This window comes from Carettochelys insculpta, chromosome 11 (assembly GCF_033958435.1).
Source record: "Carettochelys insculpta isolate YL-2023 chromosome 11, ASM3395843v1, whole genome shotgun sequence".
Classification (NCBI taxonomy): Eukaryota; Metazoa; Chordata; order Testudines; family Carettochelyidae; genus Carettochelys; species Carettochelys insculpta.
In genome coordinates, this window is record NC_134147.1 from 5,944,997 (window position 1) to 5,965,526 (window position 20,530).

The window sequence follows — 20,530 nt, forward strand, 5'->3', positions numbered from 1 at the left end:
CACAATCCATTTAATATCAATGGGAATGGAGTGTCTAACTTCATTAAATCCTGTGAAATTCACAGTTCAAATTTCTATGAGTAAAAACAAAGAGTTACCTGTTTTGTAACTGGTGTTTTTCGAGATGTGTTGCTCATGTCCATTCCAAGTTGGGTGTGCGTGGGCACACACCCAGTCACCAGAAACTTTTTGCCTTAGCCAATAGCCATAGGGTTAGTGTGGCACCCCCTGGAGTGGTGCCAATATGGCAACCAATATATGCACCACCAGTCCCTCCCCATGTTCAGTTCCTTCTTGCTGGCTACTCCAACGGTGGGGAAGACAGGAGGGTTTTGGAATGGACATGAGCAACACATCTCGAAGAACACCAGTTACAGAACAGGTAACTCTTTTCTTCAAGTGACTGCTCATCTGCATTCCAAGTTGGGTGAATACAAGCCAGTACCTAGGAGGTGGGGTCAGAGCCTCGAATGGACTGCAGGACAGCCCTGCCCACTGCAGCGTCTTTCTGTACATGCTGCAAACGTATGCACTGAGGACCAAGTGGCCATCCTACAGATGTCCTGGATAGGCACTTGCGCCAAATATGCCACAGACAATGCCTGTGCTCTCATAGTGTGCGCTCTAACTGGTGGGGGAGGAACCCTGTGATCTTGTAACACTCCTTGATGCATGTCACTATCCAGGAGGAAATCTGCCACAAAGAGTTGCCGCATTCTTCTAGAGGGCCTAGTCCTATCCACGTAGAAGGCCAGCGCCCTTCTAAGGTCCATGTTATGCAAACATTGCTCCCTCTGGGAGGCATGGGGCTTTGGCTAAAATATCATTAGGGAAAGGTCTTGGTGAACGTGAAACGTGGAAACCACCTTAGGTAAAAACACGGGGTGAGGTCTCAGCCTAACCTTGTCCTTGTGAAACACTGTGTACAAAGGGTCCGCTGAAAGTGCCCTCAACTCAGATACCCTCCTGGCTGAGGTAACTGCCACCAAAAATGCTGTTTTGTAACTCAGAAGCAGCAGGGAACAGGTAGCCAGGCGTTCAAATGGGGCCCCAATAAGCTTGTCTGACAGCATATTGAGATCCCATAGGGGCAGTGGCACCCAAACCTGGGGCTTGATTCTTTCAGAACCTTTTGACTACAGGGTAGGAGAACACAGAAGACATTCCATGACCCGGGTGAAAGGCTGGGAGAGCAGCTAAGTGCACCCTAAGTGAGGAGAGTGACAAGCACTCACGTACCAGACCCCATGGGAGATAGCCCTCTGTGAGACACCCACACCAAAAACCTTTTCCAATTAGCCAAATAAGTCACCCTCATGGAGGGTTTTCTATTATTTAGCAATACCTCCTTTATGGGATCTGAACAGGCCAGCTCCCGGTCCCTCAGCCACAGAGCATCCATGCTGTGAGGTGCAGCAACTGGAAATTGGGATGTTGAAATCTCCCCTCTTGCTGCGTCAGCAGGTCCAGCTTGATTGCAACGTTATCAGCTTGCGGATCGACAGGTGCAGAAGGGTTGAGTATCAGTGCTGATGGGCCCATGCCACCAAAATGATCAATGCCCCTTCTGAGCGAATTTTGAGGAGGACCCTGTGAACTAGTGGGACTGGAGGGAACGCATACATCAGCCTGCCCAACCAGGGAGACTGAAGGCATCTGCCCAGAACCCCAGGCTCCAACTGAGGTAGGAGAAAAGCATCCCGCATTTCACACTGAGGTGGGATATGAACAGGTCCACCTGGGGACACGCCCACCTCCAGAAAATAGAATGAAAGACCTCGAGGTGGAGTGACCACTTCTGCTCCATAAAGGACCTGCTGAGTTGGTCCGCCAGTGAACTGTGCACACGTGGCAGGTAAAGGGCCTGCAGCATGATGTTGTGCTGTAAGTGGAAGTCCCGGAGCATTGTCGCCTTATGACACAGGGGAGAGGAGCGTCCACTTCCCTGTTTGTTGATACAGTACATTGCTGTCATGTTGTCTGTACTGACTGACATGCAACGTCCTGTCAGGGATTGACACCGGTGTCACGTCCATGAGACGCCATCGCTCTGTTTCAGTGCTATGGCACCTGTCCTCCATGGTGGAAAAGGACCTGGTACCATCATCTGTAGCAGTCCTCGTGCTGCTCAAAACACCTCTGGCATTGAGGGCATCTCCAGAGACTGTGGGCTCCCGCTCCACACCGACTTCAATGGACGTGCCTCTTGCCCTTTAGCAATGTGCGCCAGAGCCTTGGACTTGAGGCTGCCCTGCTTTGACTTCGGCAAGCGATGCCTCTCATGCCTCCTCCTCTTCATCGGCACCGGAGATTGACTCCTATAGCACCAAGAAGGTGACGGAGGCTGTACCTGCTCTTGGTGTCGGGAGTGCTTGGGCAGCATCGTAGTTGACGGCACCGGTGCACTTTGCACCGAGGATGCTCCACTCTCCGCTCCTGCAGGAGACCCTTGAGGCTTAAGAGCCACCTCCATTAAGAGACTTTAAGGCGTTGGGCCCTATCTTTTAACGTTCTGGGCTTAAAGGCCTTACAGATAGGACAGCAATCACACAAGTGTCCTTCCCCCAAGCAAATCAAACAGGCTGAACGAGGGTCACTTTATGGCATGCATTTGCCATATTTTGAGCAAGTCTTAAAGCCTACAATAGGCTACTAGCTAAAGATCTGAGCAGAGAAAGGAAGAACTCCAACAACTGGCAGCACAGCGAGAAGGAACCGATGGGGTCGGATGGTGCATATATTGGTCGCCATATCGGTGCCACGCCAGGGGGTGCTGCACTGACCCTATGGCTACTGGCTAAGGCAAAAAGCTTCTGGTGATTGGGTGTGTGCCCGCGCACACCCAATTTGGAATAGACATGACCAATCACTCAAAGAATTTGATCTTTCCTTCCAAATACTCTACTATTATCCCTTGTACTCCGCATGGAGCAGAGGTCATCTACAAGTCTCCTCCACTTCACTCTGTTTTGGGACAAAACTTCTAGCTGACTCCAGGAATACCCCAGTTGTTGTCCTTCAAGCTCAGGAGATCTTCTCCACATCGTCCAAGGTCTTCCTCTTTTGCATTTTCCTTGCTGGTTCCATCTGAGAGCTTGACGGACTGTGTTGGATGATGGTTTTCTGAGAGTGTGGCCCAGCCACCCCCACTTTCTTCTCATGATTTCAATGTCAGTTGGCTCTTGCCTTGCTCTATTCCAAAGCTGCTCACTTGTGACAAAGTCTTTCCGTTTGAAGTGAAGGATGTACCTCAGGCATCTGTTTATGAATGTCTGTAGCTTGTGATTTGAAGACTTTTTAGTAGGCCAGGTCTCACACCCATACAAGAGCGCACACTTCAAATCCGTGTTGAAGATCTGCAGTTTCATCTTGGCAATTATTATTAGAGAATGCCATATGGAACGGAGAACCTTGAATGTAGCTGTTGCCTTCCCTCTCCTGACACTGATATCCTTATCTGCTCCTCCATCTCTGCCCATAATACTCCCTAAGTAGGTGAACTGCTCCACTTCTTCCCGATCATCCCCTTCCAGAGTGAAGGTATTGTTGGACTGGTTAATCCTGGTTGTCTTGGTCTCTCCATTGTTATCACTTCTCCATTATTGTGGGAGTCTATTATTCTTCCCATAATCAATGCTCAAACTTGGTTTCATTCAGACCTTGATCTCCTGCTCTCTGTCTCTCCCCACATCCTGTCATTCTTCCTCTACATCGTGTCTACAAACAGTCACTTCACTCCAACACTACAACTGCAGTCCTTCCCCCTACATCTTGGTCAACTATCACCTGATGGCTGCAATCTCTTCCTCCTATATTTTTCACTTCTTGCCTCTCTCCAGTCCTTCTTGAGCAGTCATATGCTTCTGCTGATAAGAGCCATTTAATTTTCTTCCCCACTCTTATGTTATTGCCTACTGCCACTCATTTGGCTGGCTTCTCAACTCAACATCAAACTGCTCATTTTCACCTTATAAGCTTTTTCTACTATCCCATATCCTCCTCTCACCATCTTTTTCCCTTTGCTCCTCCTCTCTTTACCTACCTGTCTTCCATACCTCTTCAGGTTGTCATCTTCTGCTTGGAATCATCTCTCTCCCTCCTTCAAATAATTCCTCAAACACATTTCTATCACAGTTTTTAAAAAAAACAAAAAACAAAAAAAAAACCAAAACCCACTACCGTTCCAAGATTCATAAACCATACTGTCACCCAAAACACTGATGCTAAAGCTTCACAGCAGTTTGTATTTCGGGATACATTTACATCCCAAAATAGAAACCTCGCAGCCAAACACCATGCTTGAAATAGCAGGGCTATTTTGAGCATGATATTTCATTCCCGCTACCCCTTGTTGTGAGAGAGATAGCGGAAAGTTCGAATTAGGCACTTATTTCAAACTTCGGTAAAATAAGTTTCGAGTTCAAAGTAAGTTTGAACACAGCACCAAAGTCTGAAATAAGAGGAGGTAAGGTAAAGAGGAGGAGCAAAAGGAAAAAAAAGAGTTCAAAATAAGTTACATCAAAATAACTTACGCAATTTGAGCAGTCACGCACAATGCAAATTACGTAAGACATATTGAGACAGACCAGGACACTGTAGCTCTTACTGTTGAACTATTCTGCCCATGTCTTTACTGTGTTAAAAAGATCCTGTGAGGAGACACTGTTCCTCACCTGTCCATACAACTTTAAGTGCATTAACACCAGCTAATTAACATTTATAACTCATAACCAGACCTGCTGAATTTGATTGAAGACTACACACTGATGTCCATCAAACCAGAAGAATAAACCAAAAAAATCAACATCTTTTCCTTTTTTATACGGATTTTAAGAACAAATAAAAACAACTGATGACATGGATGAGTAGCTCATTGGGTTCTTTGCCCCTTGCCTCTAGGGATGCACATGGGACTTCAGCATCACAAAATTCCCAGGAATGACATCCAGAAGTTAGCTCACTAGTATCTTTAAAAAAAGATCTTAGGCCAAAATCCTCCCTAAAAATCTGCATCTGTTCTGTCCAATGTAGAGTTTTATCTCTGTCAATTTCTACATTATGACAAAAATCACGTTAGGCCGTCAGGAGAAGTATACAAGTCTTTCTTTTTTCTTTTTTTTCAGAAGGGTAGCTGTGTTAGGCTGCTTCTACACTATCACTCTCCTGTCGGAGGTGCCATGATAATGAGAAAATTGGAAGCAGGCTAATGAGGCACTAACACGCATATTCAGTGCCTTGTTAGCATAAGAGCCGCCACATGAATTTCAAAGTGCAGACTTTGAAGTGCAGATTGACAGTGAAGATGGGGGCAGCTTCGAAATAAGCGCCCCACTTCAATATTCCCTTACTCCAAGCTAGTTCTGTGGGAGTAAGGGAATGTTGAAAGGGGGGTGCTTATTTTGAAGCTGCCCCCATCTTCACTGTCAATCTGCACTTCAAAGTCTGCACTTTGAAATGTTCACTGCTGCCATTATGCTAATGAGGTGCAGAATATGCACATTAGTGCCTCATTAGCCTGCTCTGAATTGCCTCATTACCATGGCACCTCCGATGAGAGAGTGATAGTGTAGAAGCAGCCTTAGTCTGTAGCTTCATGAATAACAAGCAGTCCTGTACCACCTTAGAGACTAACATTTATTAGGTAATGAGCATTTGTGGGTAAGACCTATGCGCTCAGTGTGGTTTTCTTTGTTGTTGTTTTGTTAACAGTTTGCTGTTGCTGTAGTGATCTGTTAAATACATTTGCATGGCTTCAAATTAATGAAGTTCAGGTTGCAACTTGCAGTCATAATGTTTCATGCCTCTTTGCCAATGTAGTTTATCAAAAAGAATCACATTATTTGCAAGTGTAGCTGCATATTCATCACCTGCCATATTAGCCATTTCAACGACCCGATTAAGAACAAGCGAGCAGTACTGTTTCTTACATTTGCTTACACTGTCCTGCTTAATGGGCTCTATTAAATTACTTCAGGTTGTCAGGCAGAAATATGTTTGTAAGTCAGATAAAATAGGTCTGACGTTGAAAACACCTTTTGGCATTTATCTTATTAATGATAGCTTCCATTTTACTCTAGTTGCCACACATTCTGGATGTCCATACGTAATAAGATACCACTGGTGTTTTGCTTTTTCTTAGAAAAGTTTACTTTGTCTTGGGGGTGGGGTGGGGAACACCCTGATACCCTGTCACAAAAGGCCACAATATCCAGCTTCTACCAATCATGCATAATGCTGCCAACAGTGGGGTATGAACATGTTTCTTGCAATAGCCTTTGACTCGGCTTTACCTGACAAAAGGACTGAGTACGGATTTCAGCATATGGTCCATAAATAATAAAGCCATTTAATAATTAGTCACTTACTGTTCATTCATTCATGGCAATTACTGTGCTAACAAGGATCTGTACTTCTCTTTTGCATACACTTCACAGAATATACATTTAACCATATTAGATAAAAGGAAGATAAACTACGCATTCTGCATTCTGACAGGATTATAAATATAAAGTGGCGAGAGTGCATGTTCACCTTTCCCCACCAGTCTTTATCAAATGGCTTAATCTGAGTAGCACAGACACCTTTTCCACCTACGAGCCCTGCAAAATTATGCTGAAATCTCAAATGGATTTAAATCCCATGTTCCTGCCCCTTTGTTCCATTAGCAACAAAAATTCTGAAGATGTAATTAGGTCTCTAGTGACCCCTATGTAATTCAATTGCCTTCAGTTGGTTTACAGGCTGTAAATCATGGAACTGAGTAAACAACTGTTTATGACACACTAGAAGAAAATAGAACAGCTAACTCTTTCTCAGCAGCATGCATGTCAACACAACTAACAAGATTAGAAACAGAATTGTACAGTTAAATGATGTACACTTAAAATGTAAGGTGCTGTGTTTATGTTTGCATGTACCTGAAGGCAGAATATATCTGTACAGAAGTAGTAGTGTTCCTGGTTTAGAACGAGCACTATGGTGAGGTGCATGAGTTTATTTTGCAATTGTTTACATAACAACTAGATGGAATAACCAGAGATTAACTGCTACAAAATTCTAACACAATTTTCATTGTGCAACAAAGCATGAAGGTAACTGCATAATCTAAGCCGGGGTGGGCAAGATATGGCCTCATGGTCTGCTCCAGGCACAGAGCAGCCAGCCGCTGCTTTAAACTCCAAACATGGAGCTGGGAGAGAGGCTGTGCGTTCGGTTCCTGCCCCTTTGCAAAATTCCTCAGATGCCACTGGATGGTTTATAGTTTCCATCCAACAGGAACTTAGAGATTTTGCTGGGGGGTGGTGGGGGCAGGACATGAAGCCTATCTCCCCCTCTGGCACGTGGAGCAGAGAGCTACTGAGAACAGAAAGCCGTTTTGAGTGCTCTGTGGTGCAGGGCTGCTGGCCAGGAGCTGCCCAGGTAAGTTTCCTGGCTGGCACCCCAGTCCCTTCCTGTCCATAATCTTCTGACCCAGCTACTTAACCTTAACCCTCTGCCCTCCTCCTGCACCCATACTGCCTCCCAGATCCTGCATCCCAATCTCCTGCCTCAGGTCACAATCCAAATCCCCTGTACTCCCTCCTGCACCCCAGTCACTTGCCCCAGGTCACAACCCAAGCCCCTATCCCCGACCCCCGTGTCCCAGACACCTAACCTAGGTCACAACCACCTCCTTCACCCAAACTGCCTCCCAGACCTCCTTACCTCAGACTCCTTTCTGCACCCAACCCAGACCCTGCACCTCCTCCATCACAGCATGGAAGAGGGCATCCCTTGGCCGCTTTCCAAGTTCCTGGAGCGCTCCTTCCCTCAACAAAAAGTTATTGCCCACCCTGATGTAAACAGTACCTGGGAGCCTTCCTCGTTGTAGTGCCTGGCATTTCGGAACATTAGCCTCATGTCTTCTATCATAGCTTCCTCCCCTGCATATTTTTCACTGCGGATGTTATGCTCAATAATTTTTAAATCCATAGGCTCCGATATGATTTTATAGTAATCCGGGTAGTCCTTTTTGGAGGGTTTAACCATAAATAGATCACACAACCTTCTGCCTGTGCCCGGCTCTCGAGCTTCAAGAACAGCATTATATAAGATTTTCATTCGTTGCTTCTTTATATTCTTTTTACTGTTGGGTACAAAAGGGGAAAAGGTTATTTTTTTCTCTCCTGTGCATCTATGCTAGAACATTCTTCTTTCTGCTGCAAGATATATCGATTGCAATTTGTTTTAAAAGAATATGAACAGCTGCATGTAAAGACCACCACCACCACCACACTAGAAATGTGTGCATCCCAATTTTAAATGTACCGGTAATTACAGAGTGATGATAGTTAGGACCAGAGAATTTGGGTCCCTACAGAAGTGCAACACTAGGTGAGCTAGACAGCTAGTTTTAAAACACCACCTCTCCTGTTCCATTGCTGCACTTTGAGATAAAGTTAATCCACCAAACAAATCACACTGTTTTCATGAATGATGCTGCCTTACTCTGAATATTTATCAATTTATGGAGTTACACTCTGTATTTTGAAACCTAAAGTTCCTATGTCACCCCGTTTGACTGTAGTTACCTATTAGGCAGAGAAAATGAATGGGTGTATGCAGTCTTTTTTGCGAAAACTGGAGGAACCAGTACTCAGCAGGCTGCACAACCTCCTTGCACCCCCCCCACCCCACCAGCAAAAGCCAATCCCCTGGCTGGGATGCTCAGGCATCAGTACTCAGTAACAGCGTGTGCGCGTGCACACACACACACACACACACATGCACACACACGCACGCACGCGGACACACACATGCACTGGGTGTAAGCACCATCATTTACAAACTCTTGTGCCTAGATTAAATAAATTTCCTACCTAAGACCTCAGTTTTTTAAGAAAGGCTTCTGAGTGCCTCAATTTTTGGATTTTCAATTCCACAAACTCAGAGCTTGATTTTCAGAGGTGCTCGAGTCAAAGAGATCTCGAAATATTGACCACCCTGGAAAAAATATACCAAGCCCAAGTTTCTGAAGCTGGATGTTCAAGAACAGAGGCAAATTTTAAAATAAAATTTAATCCTAAAAGACGATTTCACTGTCAGAATGAGCTACAGAGCAAGAATGTTTGCAAGACTTTTAGCACATATGCTATGAAAAATGTAGAATCATAAAGATAAAATATAAAGAAGGATCATCTACAAATCAGTAGAAAGTGGCTTCTGAACTACATGACCAGCTGTCAAAAAACAGCAAGCTTTACCAACACTAACGTCAAAGAGGCTATTTCATCAGCATCAATCATCAACAACAACCACCATGGGCTCAGTACCAGTTGGTTTCTGATGCCTCTCTCACTATTTCCTTCTTATTTGTTTACCTACAGCAAACTATTGTGATTTCATAATGCCATCAAAAAGAAATTTAATATTATAATGAAATTGTGACTTGTTAGCAGTAAAATGAAGTTGCTTGTGGCTCTCTACACATCTGTACACCCTATACATTAAACTACATTGTCGATTATTTTAATTGGGCCCAGTCCTAACTTTTATTCAAATACAATGGAACTCTTTCAATTAGATTCCGTAACAGTGCATCAACCTAGCTTCTGAATTAAATCAATTTATTTTACAGAAAGCAATCAGAAAGCAGTCACCTGAAAGCACAGGTTTTATCACTGATTCCTCACAGAAGCCAGTTAGCATCAACATTCTATATTAGTTTTCATTGGCCAACAGACTGCAGTACGGATTACTCTCCAAGACTACTGCAGCACAGACCTTTCTACATTTAGTTCTTTGCCGCAGAAGTAATGTTATGCATTTAAAAGCAAAAACTACGCTTGCCAGAGAGTCTCACAAAATCAGCTATTTCATGATGTTTGCATTTGGTAACAGACGACACCACCCTGACAAGCAATTAAAAAAAAATAAAACCAGAAAACAGATGTAATATTACCTATCACAATAAGATGGAGAAAGAAAAAGGGTTTCTTCGCTATCCAAATTAAAAAAAAAAAAAAAAAAGCAAGCACAGCTTGTATTTCTTCACTGGTGATGAGGCTTAGTTGGAGATTCTCTCAAGCAGCCCCAGACAGAGTTAACACAGACTGGACAAACTCTTGAGGTCCCTACGCTTCTACGCTTCTCAGTTCCATTTTTAATGTCTGTTATGATAAAAGTTAACAAGGCAAAAATATTACAAGGCAGAAGCAGCATTATATGGATCCACATTCAAGTTCTGAGCCATTTATTTGCCACACTGAGAGGGCAACAACAAAAAAATTTGCTTTTCTTTTATCATGGTCATGTTTCCATTAGGCCTCAGGCAGTTAGGGCATCAACTCCTGTCTGTTTCTGTGAACTCTTTGAATGGTTTCACAGCTGTGGACCAAGTTTTTCATCTCAGCTTCCAAAGCTCTTTGCCATGTTATTTTGGGATGTCCTTGTTTTTGTTTGCCTTCAGGTGTTCATCTTATTGCTGCTCTGGTGATGGAACCAGCCAATTCATCTCTAGTGTCCCTGGCAATGATGGTGCTCACATCCTCTTGGTTGCTCTGTGATCAGTAGATAAAGTAACATTGTAAGTATGCAGCTCCAATAAATCTGGAGTCTGGTTTTGGTGTTGTATTTTGATGAGTCGCAGACTGTACTTAAGCTCCTGAAGGTGTTCCTTGCTTTACTGATTTTGTTCCGGATGTCCTGGCTTGATCCACCATCTTGGCTGATGGCGCTACCCAGTTACATGAACATTTCTACAACTGTGAGAACACTGTTCTCTATACTGGTGATTGGGAAGCTATATTAGAGGTCATGACATTTGTCTTATTGCAGTTGATTATCAGTTTCGTTTGCTGTCTGAATGCATTCAGTCGAGTTGTGTTACCGTGTATATGGTGTTGGTTATGTGACAGGAGAGTAGGATCACATCCAAAGGAGGTGTGAGTAGAGTATATCCTCTGGGCATGTCAGGGATGAGAAGGGTATATCCTCTTGGCATATCTTCTGTTGTATATTACATTGCCCAGTCAATGGCAATGCTGAAGAGGAGATATGAGGCACCCCCAAGTATTTCTGCTTAGGCTTCAAAATTGAGCTCATCGTGATCGATACTGTATGTAAAAATCAAATACAAGCTTTTGATGTTAATGGCGGATTCTATGTCTGCAGAACGCCCCACAGACTGGTCGTCTGAATGCTGTCAAATGCCTTCTCCAAGTCCTAGAAGTTTCTGTAGAGTTGCCATTTTCATACTCAGAATTTTTCTATTATGCATCGTAGTGTGACGCTTTAGTCGACGCATCCATGGCCTTTCAGAAAACCATGTTGCTCTTTCCCGAGAATGCTATCAGCTGCTTTTCATTGTGGTATTTTATCATAACAGCCCCACTCATTTTCTTTTCAATGAGTTCTCACTTTTTTAAAAACAGGGATTTCAATATTCTCTTATACAAGAGGATCCAATGCAATACATATTTTCAGAACATGAGAGGCAATTTTATTTGCATGTGTCAGCAGCATCTACTGATTCTATAAGTTAAAAACTGCAAGTCTGTGTGTAATCTGCTCCTCCCAGAATTTTATTTCAAACTTTTTTCCTCTCTTTTTCTGATAACCAGCTGTCTTTCAGGATCTCTTTTCCCCCAATGGTATCACTAAACTGGATCATCACCTTTAGCTCAGTTGGCGACTTTCTGCCTGAGAAGTGTCTGGCTTTGATGACAGCAATTGGAAATACATAGAGAACACTGTACAATTCTATAGTCAGGCTTATAAAATATTCTCTTGTTTTGATGGCTCCGATCTGCTTTCACTTGTTTCCAATCCCTCTCTCGGACATAACAATGAACTCAGAACCTACACAGTTGACAGTAGCAAGCTAGAGCAACGATAGAGGGATACAAAACTCAATTTGCTCCAGCAAATTTGTCTATTTCAGTAATTTCAGTAAACACTTCTTCCCAGTGTTCTTCTATCTCCCCAGTGTTACAAAGAAGAATTAAGGGTTAGCATTTATCTTCCAAACATGACATTTTTAAGCCTACCATCTTAGTGGGCATTTATAATGCTTCAGAGCACTATGTCCGGAGTTTTGCTTTGTTTCATGTGCACAAATGTTAATATTCAACCACCTGCCATAATCATCCTACTCTCTTACGTTTGGTCTATTTATATCCTCCTTGGCCATGATGATTAGTGATCAAGTACTTGGGGGAGCATGAGTTCAGAAGAAAGGAAGAGGTGGACCGTAACTTAAATGTACCAATTGAATAAGAAAAATCCAGTGATCTTATCTCAGGGAGTTTCCCCCAGTCAGAAAACAGTATCTTGCAACAGAATTTAACAGTAATAAAAAAAAAAATTTACATTTGGAAACCAATAACTAGTAGTAAAAAGGAGAGCTATAGACAATGAAAAGAAGTAAGAGGAGCAACATAATTATTTTACTGCAGACAATACATCACAGGAAACTACAGAATTCTTTTTAGACTGGAAGTACTGTATCTTAAGTGAGAAACTTAGGTATACTATTACATAATTATGTAAAATATAAGCAACATACATTTTAAGGAACTCAAGTATAAATATTCTTGCCAGCTATATATTTATATATTAGTAAGAAAATGTCAGTATGGATAACTAATTGTAACTGATAAATGAGATAAGTTTCATGTGTGAAGACTGAAACACTGATGTTTTAATATTCTTCTGTATGACAAATAAAAGCATAACCAAGAAGATGTCTGTTGGAAAAACAAAAGGGCATACCTTTTCCTTTTTGAACTTCCAGCGTCAGATGTGGCAGAAGAAATCATACTGTCTCCGTCCTCAATGTCATCTCTCCTAGCTAGCTCTTTCTTCTTTGCCTGAAAAAGAGCAAATCCCTAGTATCAGACTTGCTACTGAGTGTTCCCAGAATAAATTAATATTAAACAGCTGCACATATCAGATTCGCTGAAAAAGACACATCTACAACTGCAGGAGTCATAAATATTAAAGCACCATTTAAAGATTTCCAATGACTGTAATTCAATGAAAGACATCTGCACAAAAGGAAATTTATTAAAAACTGACAAACTATTTGGAGAATCAACTCTTGTCAATGCTAGTTCAGACTAGAAGCTATTTGGACTGATCCGTTAAATGATGCAATTCAGGAGACACAAAGCATGTTAGCATTCTCCTATTATGGTCTTTTTAGCTCTATTATGAGGAATCATGTGGGACCTAAAGTCTAACAAATGTATTTGGAAATAAGCATTTGTGGACTGTAGCCCACTTCCTTAGCTGCATCTGAAATTTGTTAGTCTTTTTACCAAAACTGACTAACATGGGTACTCCTCAAACCTTTAGCTACATTGCATGTCAATTTTAAAGATTCTTGCACTTATCTTTCACAGCTTGATTTCAAGTATCAGAGGGGTAGCCGTTTTAGTCTGGATCAGACAGCCTGATTTCAATCTACTTGCAAACAAAGTAATTTAGAGAGATAACTAAGAAGATCCACTCCCCATTCAGCACATTATTTTTGCAGACCTAACAAAGACAGATGATCCAGTACACAATGCACTGAATATCCAAACATTCAAATATATTCAGGATACTTCACCATGAAAACTGCATTGTTGAACACACAGGACAGCTAATATGCTATGGCACACTGAAAGGCTTCAAGAACTGCTACCTAAAGAAAACAAATTCAAACACACAGCTATCATCTTGATTGTTTGTTGTTCTCTTTATACCTGCATAACTTGCTGCATTTTCAGTACTCTCTTATAGATGGCTGAATTAGGAACATTGTAGCGTTTGGCATTTTCAAACATTAAGTTCAGATCAGACTCCAAGTGGTCTAGAGTTTCATATTCATGGTTCTTCAGTTTGGTTCTGTGGAAAAGACAGGCAACTTACGTTACTTTACCTCGATGGACTACTGTGAAATAATTACTTTAAATGCTTTTTCCCCAAGCAAGTTAGTAACAGAAGGAAGAATGTGTTCTGACGGTGCCTTGATACTTCAGTGCTGCAACTGGGCATACCAAACAAGGTGTTTTAATTTATTTTATTTTTAAGTGAATTTAGCATTAGCACAGGTGCCATCCTGACAGCTCTGGAGAATGAAGCCTCTTTTTGTACATAGATTAGATCTAGCATGTGAGACAGAAATACAAGTTTCCCCTATAACTGCTCCAACAAGACTGGAAGCAGCACCTGCAATACAAAAAGATATTCAGTCCCCATTTTCATTGTGAGCATGGCGCTACAAGGCAATCAGCACTGCACGAAAAACACTAAGTGCCAATGGCTCCAATTATCGGGAACTTGTAACGCATCACACTCCCTTGGAGCAGACTTTCCATTTTTGGCCTCTGCTCAAACTGCCAGGAAGAAGTATGTAAATTAGCACTAACTGCAGTAAAGTCTGTCATGAAATTACTATTAAGAACTGATCTGAAATCATCAAGTCATTTCATGTCCGGAAGCAAATTGCAATCAGTAGTGACTTGCAAACACTTTTTGCTTTTTCCCCATTTCCCCTTAGGTGTGGGAAAAATTCCTACCTAAAAGCTTCAACTTCCTTCAGGTCCCCCCTCAAAACCACCTCAGTTAAAATGCATACAGAAAACTGGTCTCTGCAAAATAGCACACAAACTGGAAGCTGCTAAGCAGGCAGGCCAGCTAATTGTGAGAACTGGTACTGATTAGCTAAAACTGATCCTATCCTATTACTTCTGTTATCCCACCTCGTTCACACCACATTCCCAGCCTGCTTGCTTGTTGCATTCATTTGATAGGTGTTGTCTTTTAATCTGCAAATAGGGACTGTTACTTATATTTGTCCCAAGCCCATCAGAACTGGCCCCTGACATGGAGGAGGCCTTTCAGTGCTTTTGCAATATAAATGTAACTAACCGCTTTTGGTCAACACCAAACTGTACTAGTGACCTAGAAGTGTGAGAGGTTTTATTCTGTTAAGTCCCTGAGGCATCCAGTCCCCTTGCTATTAAACAAAATTCAACAGCTGTGAAGGCTGCTGTGGACAGGAGACTCCCAGTTGTTGTGGATCCCATGCCACTGGACCTGAGCCTTCTGTCAAGAACTGTGTGGGAGCTACAGTGCAACAGTCTCCCCATGTTAAAAGAAGTCACGCACAGGCATCTTCCTCTGCATACTGCTCTCCCAAACTTAAACCCTACGGTGACTGGTGAATGGCAACAGGAGCAGGATTCTGAAGTCTGGAAGCTTTTAGTCATGGACCAGCATGTAGGTGGTGGACATATGTATCACTCATTCCATTCCAAGGACTAAGATGGTCGAACAATCTGGCTGATGTATCCATGACTGAGCAGCTCTATTTACGATCCACTCTGTTCACCCGACACAGTCCACCTCAACGCACCTCACTGGATAAACCACATCCAGTGGGTTCCACCTCTATGCAATCAAAATTGAACAGTAAACTTTGGAACATGGAATATTTGGACTCTACTGGACAACCTACACAGCAAGCGACTTGAAAGATGCATAGAAATTATCACCCGCAAACTACAAAGGTTCAGCATCGATATAACTGTTCTGGCAGAAATGCATAGACCAGAAGGACAGCTAAGAGAAGGTGAAGGGTACACATTTTTCTGGAAAGGAACCCCAAAGGAAGAAAAACAAACTAAAGGCGTAGAATTTGCCATCAAAACAAACTGACAAAGATCCTATCTGAACTCCTTGGTGGCATCACTGAGCAAACCATAACACTCTGCTTGAAGCTTGCCAAGAACCATCTGGCAACTGTAATCAATGCTTATGCACCAACACCAGACGCCAAAGATGACCTGAAGGAGAAGTTCTATACCCAATTGGATACAGTCCTGAAAGACATGCCCAAAGACGACAAGATTATTCTCTTGGGGATTTAACACCAGGACAGGAAGAGATGTGAACCTCTAGCAGACTACTACTGGGGAGTCGGCAACAGCAAATCCAATGGAGTATTCCTCCTTACAAAATGTGCGGCACATGAGCTTGTCACCACAAACACCCTCTTCAGCCAGAATAACAAACTTGAGCCCTCACGGCAACATCCTCAATCAAATCACTGGCACCCCTGAGACTGTGTCATCATCTGCTCTCAAGATTGGTGTTATGTCCTTCTCACACATGCAATGACTAGTGCTGATGACTGCGGAACAGATCACTGCCTTATTAAATCCACAATGGCGACTGGGGTTGTGAAAAAATGGGTATGTCAGAGGCAACAGAACCGACAAAATATCAACATGCAAGGCTTGAAGAACCCCATCAGATGAAATGACTTCCAGAGAGCACTCCAAAGAAAGCTGCTGACAGCACACCCTGAAGATGTGGAAGAACACTGGTGTCTATTGAAAAATGCCACCATTGGAGCTTGTGGAGAAACCACTGGCTACCACTCCAGGATGCATCAGGACTGGCTTGATGAGAACAATGGGGAAACTGAAAGCCTGACTGAGGAAAAAAGGAAAGCCTTTTGGGCCTGACAAAGCAACATCAACTGCACAATGAAGAAAGAAGTGCATGCCAAGGTCAAAGCAGAAGTCCAATGTACAACAAGAACTCTGAGAGAAAAAAAAAAACAGTGGTAGACTGAGAAGATGTAAGAACTCCCACATCTCGCAGACATCATCTTGCAGACATACAAGAGGTTTCTTCAATGCTATCAAAGCTCTTTATGGACCAAGAAACTATGGAATCAATCCCTTGAGGTCAAAGGAAGGTACCCAACTCTTGAAAGACAATGAAGCCATTGCTTCTTGCTGGAAGGAGCACTATAATCAGCTCTTGAACCACGCCTTCACTGTGGTCCTAGCTTCTCTTGACCGGGGTTGGGAACCTGAGGCTTCAGAGCTACACTCGGCTCTTTCCGGAGACACCTGCAGCTCCAAGTGCTGCTGTCACTGATTCCACTTATGGCCACTTAAATAATGCCCACCATTAAAATGGAATTTAATTTTTTGTTAAAGCTGCAGCAGGGAGCGGGGAAGCTGGCTGGACAGGGAGCCACCCATGCACACCATGAGGGGGAAGTTAGTCTGCAAGAGAGCTGGGGGGGAGGCGTGACCAAGACTGCACCTGCCAGAGCTGCAGAACCACACTGAGAAGGAGGCAGCAGAGGGGAACGGGGCGGAGGGTGGGGGTGGGGGAGGCGGCAGCTGTAGAAGAGCAGCCGCAGCACTCAGAGCTTGTTGGCTGAGGCAGGTAAATCCTGGGGGAGGGGAGCGGGTTGGAGCTGGAGGGTGAAACCTGGGGGGTGGGTTTGTGGGACGGGGGGTAAACCTTGGGGATGGCGGGGCAGATTTGGGGGCTGAGGCAGGGAAAGCCTGGAGATGGGGGTAACAACTTTCTAACTGATACAAATCATTGTGTGTGTGCGCTTTTCTTAAAATAAGGGAGTGACAAAAATTACAGTTTGATGTTATGTATTACGGACTGCTTCGTATTCATGTGCAACACAGCTCTTGAAGTACTAACTTTGTAACTGAATTTGCAAATACACTCTTCTCGCTATTTCGGTTGCCCATGACCATATCCCTCAGCAACTGCCTAGACACGATCTTGCAACACTTCCTGCTCACAGTAAGGTCCAAGCTGCCATCAAAGCAATGAAGTGCAACAAGACAACTGGACTAGATGGAATTCCCACCAAAGTCTTCAAAGAAGGTGGACCTGAGCTCCACAAACTCCTCCACCTCTTGAGTCTCACGATCTGGGATAGGGAGCAGATACCACGAGATTTCAGGGACATATGGATAGTCTCTTCAAGAAGGGAAACAAGTTGGACTGTGGAAACTATTGTGACCTCCTCCTGCTGTCAATGGCAGAGAAAATCTTAGCTCAAATCCTTGCAAACCAACACCTGATACTCTCAGCAGAAATGTTCCCAGAATCCCATGTTTTGATTCCTTCATGGATTCTGAGCATTCCAAGGAATGGTGGACATAATCTTCACTGCCCAACAACAAGAAAAATGTTGTGAACAAAACCATGCCTTATATATGAGTTTCACCAACCTGACCAAAAGCATTCACCTCAGTCAATTGTAGCACCCTGTGGACCATCCTCTCAAAGATCAGCTGCCCCAAAAACTCATTAGCATCTTGTGGCTGCTTCTCAAAAACATGACTGCCACACTACTGAGCAACAACAGATCCCAAAGCAACACCTTTGAGGTCAAAACAGTAGTCAAACGAGGCTGAGCCATTGACTCATCACTGTTCTGCATCTTCATGACCATGACCCTTCACTTCATTGATGGCAAGCTTCCACATGGTGTGAAGATTGAAAATCTTCCTGGTCATGCTATAGACAATCTCAGGAGACTGAAAGTTCGCAGCAAGAACTCCACAACCTTGATCATGGAACTCCAGTATGCGGATGACAACATGGCTGCTGCTCTTTCTCCTGCAGCCCTTCAGACCATCGTAAGTGCCTTCGCTGAAGCGTGCAAGAGTCTCAGCCTCACACAGAACATCAAAAAGATGAAGATGCTCCACCAACCCTCACCAACAGGACAATCTCATGGACCTTCTATTGAAGTCAATGGAGAGCTGCTGGAAAATGTGGAGCACTTCCCATACCTTGGAAGTCATCTTCCCGCTAAAGTCGACAATGATGCAGAAATCCAGCATCATCTGAGCTGTGGAATCTCTGCTTTTGCCCGCCTGAAACAAAGGTCTTCAAGAAAGAAAGGTTACTCACCGTAGTAACGGTGGTTCTTTGAGATGTGTCCCCGTGGATGCTCCACATTAGGTGTCGGGCTCGCCCGGCACCGCAGATCGGATCTTCCAAGCAATTTCTGCCGGACCGCACATGCGCCGGTGTGCACCGCTCCCTTGCGCGCTCCTGGCCACGTGTGCGATCCAGTCCCTGCCAGTTCCTTGACCAACCGCCTCGGATGCTCCTGCAAAACACTAAACAGAGATCCGAAGCGGGGAGGATGGGCGGGTAGTGGAGCACCCACGGGGACACATCTCGAAGAACCACCGTTACTACGGTGAGTAACCTTTCTTTCTTCTTCGAATGTCCCCGTGGGTGCTCCACATTAGGTGACTACCCAGCGGTAACCCAAGATAGGAGGTGGGTAATCGGATTATGTGCAGCTTGTCCCCGAGAGGACCGCTGTCGAGAGACGGGTATCCCCTTCGAATACCCTGTGAAGGGCGTAATGTTTGGCGAAGGTGTCATAGGATGACCAGGTCACCGCTCTGCAAATGTCTTTTAGCGCAACGCTCTTGAAAAAGGCTGTTGATGCCGCCACCGCCCTAGTGGAATGAGCCCTGGGCGTGGCTAGTAAAGGAGTCTTTTTGAGTTCGTAGCACATTTTTATGCAGGATACGATGTGCTTCGAGATTCTCTGCGAAGACAGACCTTCTCCTTTTGATTTGGGAGCGAGAGAGACTAGGAGTCTATCCGTTTTCCGGAAGGACTTGGTCCTGTCTATATAGAAGGCTAGCGCCCTCCTCACGTCCAGGAGGTGTAGGCGCGCCTCTTTGTTAGAGTTATGAGGCTTTGGATAAAACGAGGGTAAAACAATAGGTTCGTTAATATGAAACTCAGAAGAAACTTTAGGAACAAAGGCAGCCGTATGGTTACCGCCTCCTTGGAAAAAACAGTGCAGGGTGGCGTTGCCATAACTGCTGCAAGCTCGCTCACTCTGCGAGCTGATGTGATTGCGAGAAGAAACGTCGTCTTTATCGTAAGGAGGCGGAGGGAAACCGTGGCCAAAGGCTCGAACGGTGGTCCCGTTAGTGCATTAAGCACCAGGTCCAAGTTCCACAAAGGTGGAAGTGGTTTCCGAGGGGGGTATAGGTTTACCAACCCTTTGAGGAACCTGGTAACCATGGGATGGGTGAACACCGTGTGCCCTTCCTCTTCGTGTCTGAACGCCGAAATGGCAGCAAAGTGGACCTTTAACGAGGATAGGGAGAGTCCTCCTCTCTTGAGGTCCAGTAAATACTCTAATATTACAGGTATAGGCACCGAAAGGGGGGCTAGCTGTTTGGTAGAACACCATGCCGTGAAGCGAGTCCATTTCTGCTTGTAGGTCTTCCTGGTGGAAGTCCTCCTGCTACTTTCTAGGACTTGTTGCACTTCCTCCGTGCATGTGCTCTCTAGGGAGCTGAGCCATGGATTAATCATGCTTGTAGTCGCAGGCCTTGGGGGTGTGGATGCACTATGGACCCCTGGGCTTGCGTAAGCAGATCCGGCGCCACCGGAAGGGGCATCGGTGGACGGTCCGACATGGGCAGGAGCAGGGGGAACCATTGCTGTCGATCCCACGTTGGGACTATCAGGATCACTCGGGCTCCTTCCCTCCTGGCTTCCTGCAAGACTTTGTGGATCAGAACTGTGGGAGGGAAAGCGTAAAGCAGGGGGCCCCTCCAGGAGATCGCGAATGCATCACCCAGGGACCCCCGCCCCAGTCCTGCCCTGCCCTGGAGGAGAATCGTGGGCACTTCTTGTTGTGTTGAGTAGCAAACAGGTCTACCTGGGGAAAACCCCGTGCGTGAAAAAT

General features: G+C 44.3%; 1 protein-coding gene and 1 long non-coding RNA gene across 14 annotated transcripts in view; one reads left to right on the top strand and one right to left on the bottom strand.

Moving 5' to 3' along the window:
* Positions 1-20,530, bottom strand: part of PBRM1 (polybromo 1) — a 119,386-nt gene that overhangs the window by 47,168 nt on the left and 51,688 nt on the right. For all 13 annotated transcript variants that reach the window (XM_075006000.1, XM_075005991.1, XM_075005998.1 and 10 more), the window contains 3 exons: positions 13,728-13,869; positions 12,751-12,848; positions 7,849-8,125 (listed from right to left, as the gene is read on the bottom strand). In XM_075006000.1, coding sequence (XP_074862101.1) covers positions 7,849-8,125; positions 12,751-12,848; positions 13,728-13,869 — 517 coding nt within the window. The remainder of the gene's footprint in view (positions 1-7,848; positions 8,126-12,750; positions 12,849-13,727; positions 13,870-20,530) is intronic.
* The window catches only part of LOC142019308 (uncharacterized), a 39,530-nt gene continuing 26,308 nt past the window's right edge, over positions 7,309-20,530 (top strand). The window contains exons 1-2 of the long non-coding RNA XR_012647034.1: positions 7,309-7,419; positions 10,448-10,564. This is a non-coding gene — a long non-coding RNA (uncharacterized LOC142019308). The remainder of the gene's footprint in view (positions 7,420-10,447; positions 10,565-20,530) is intronic.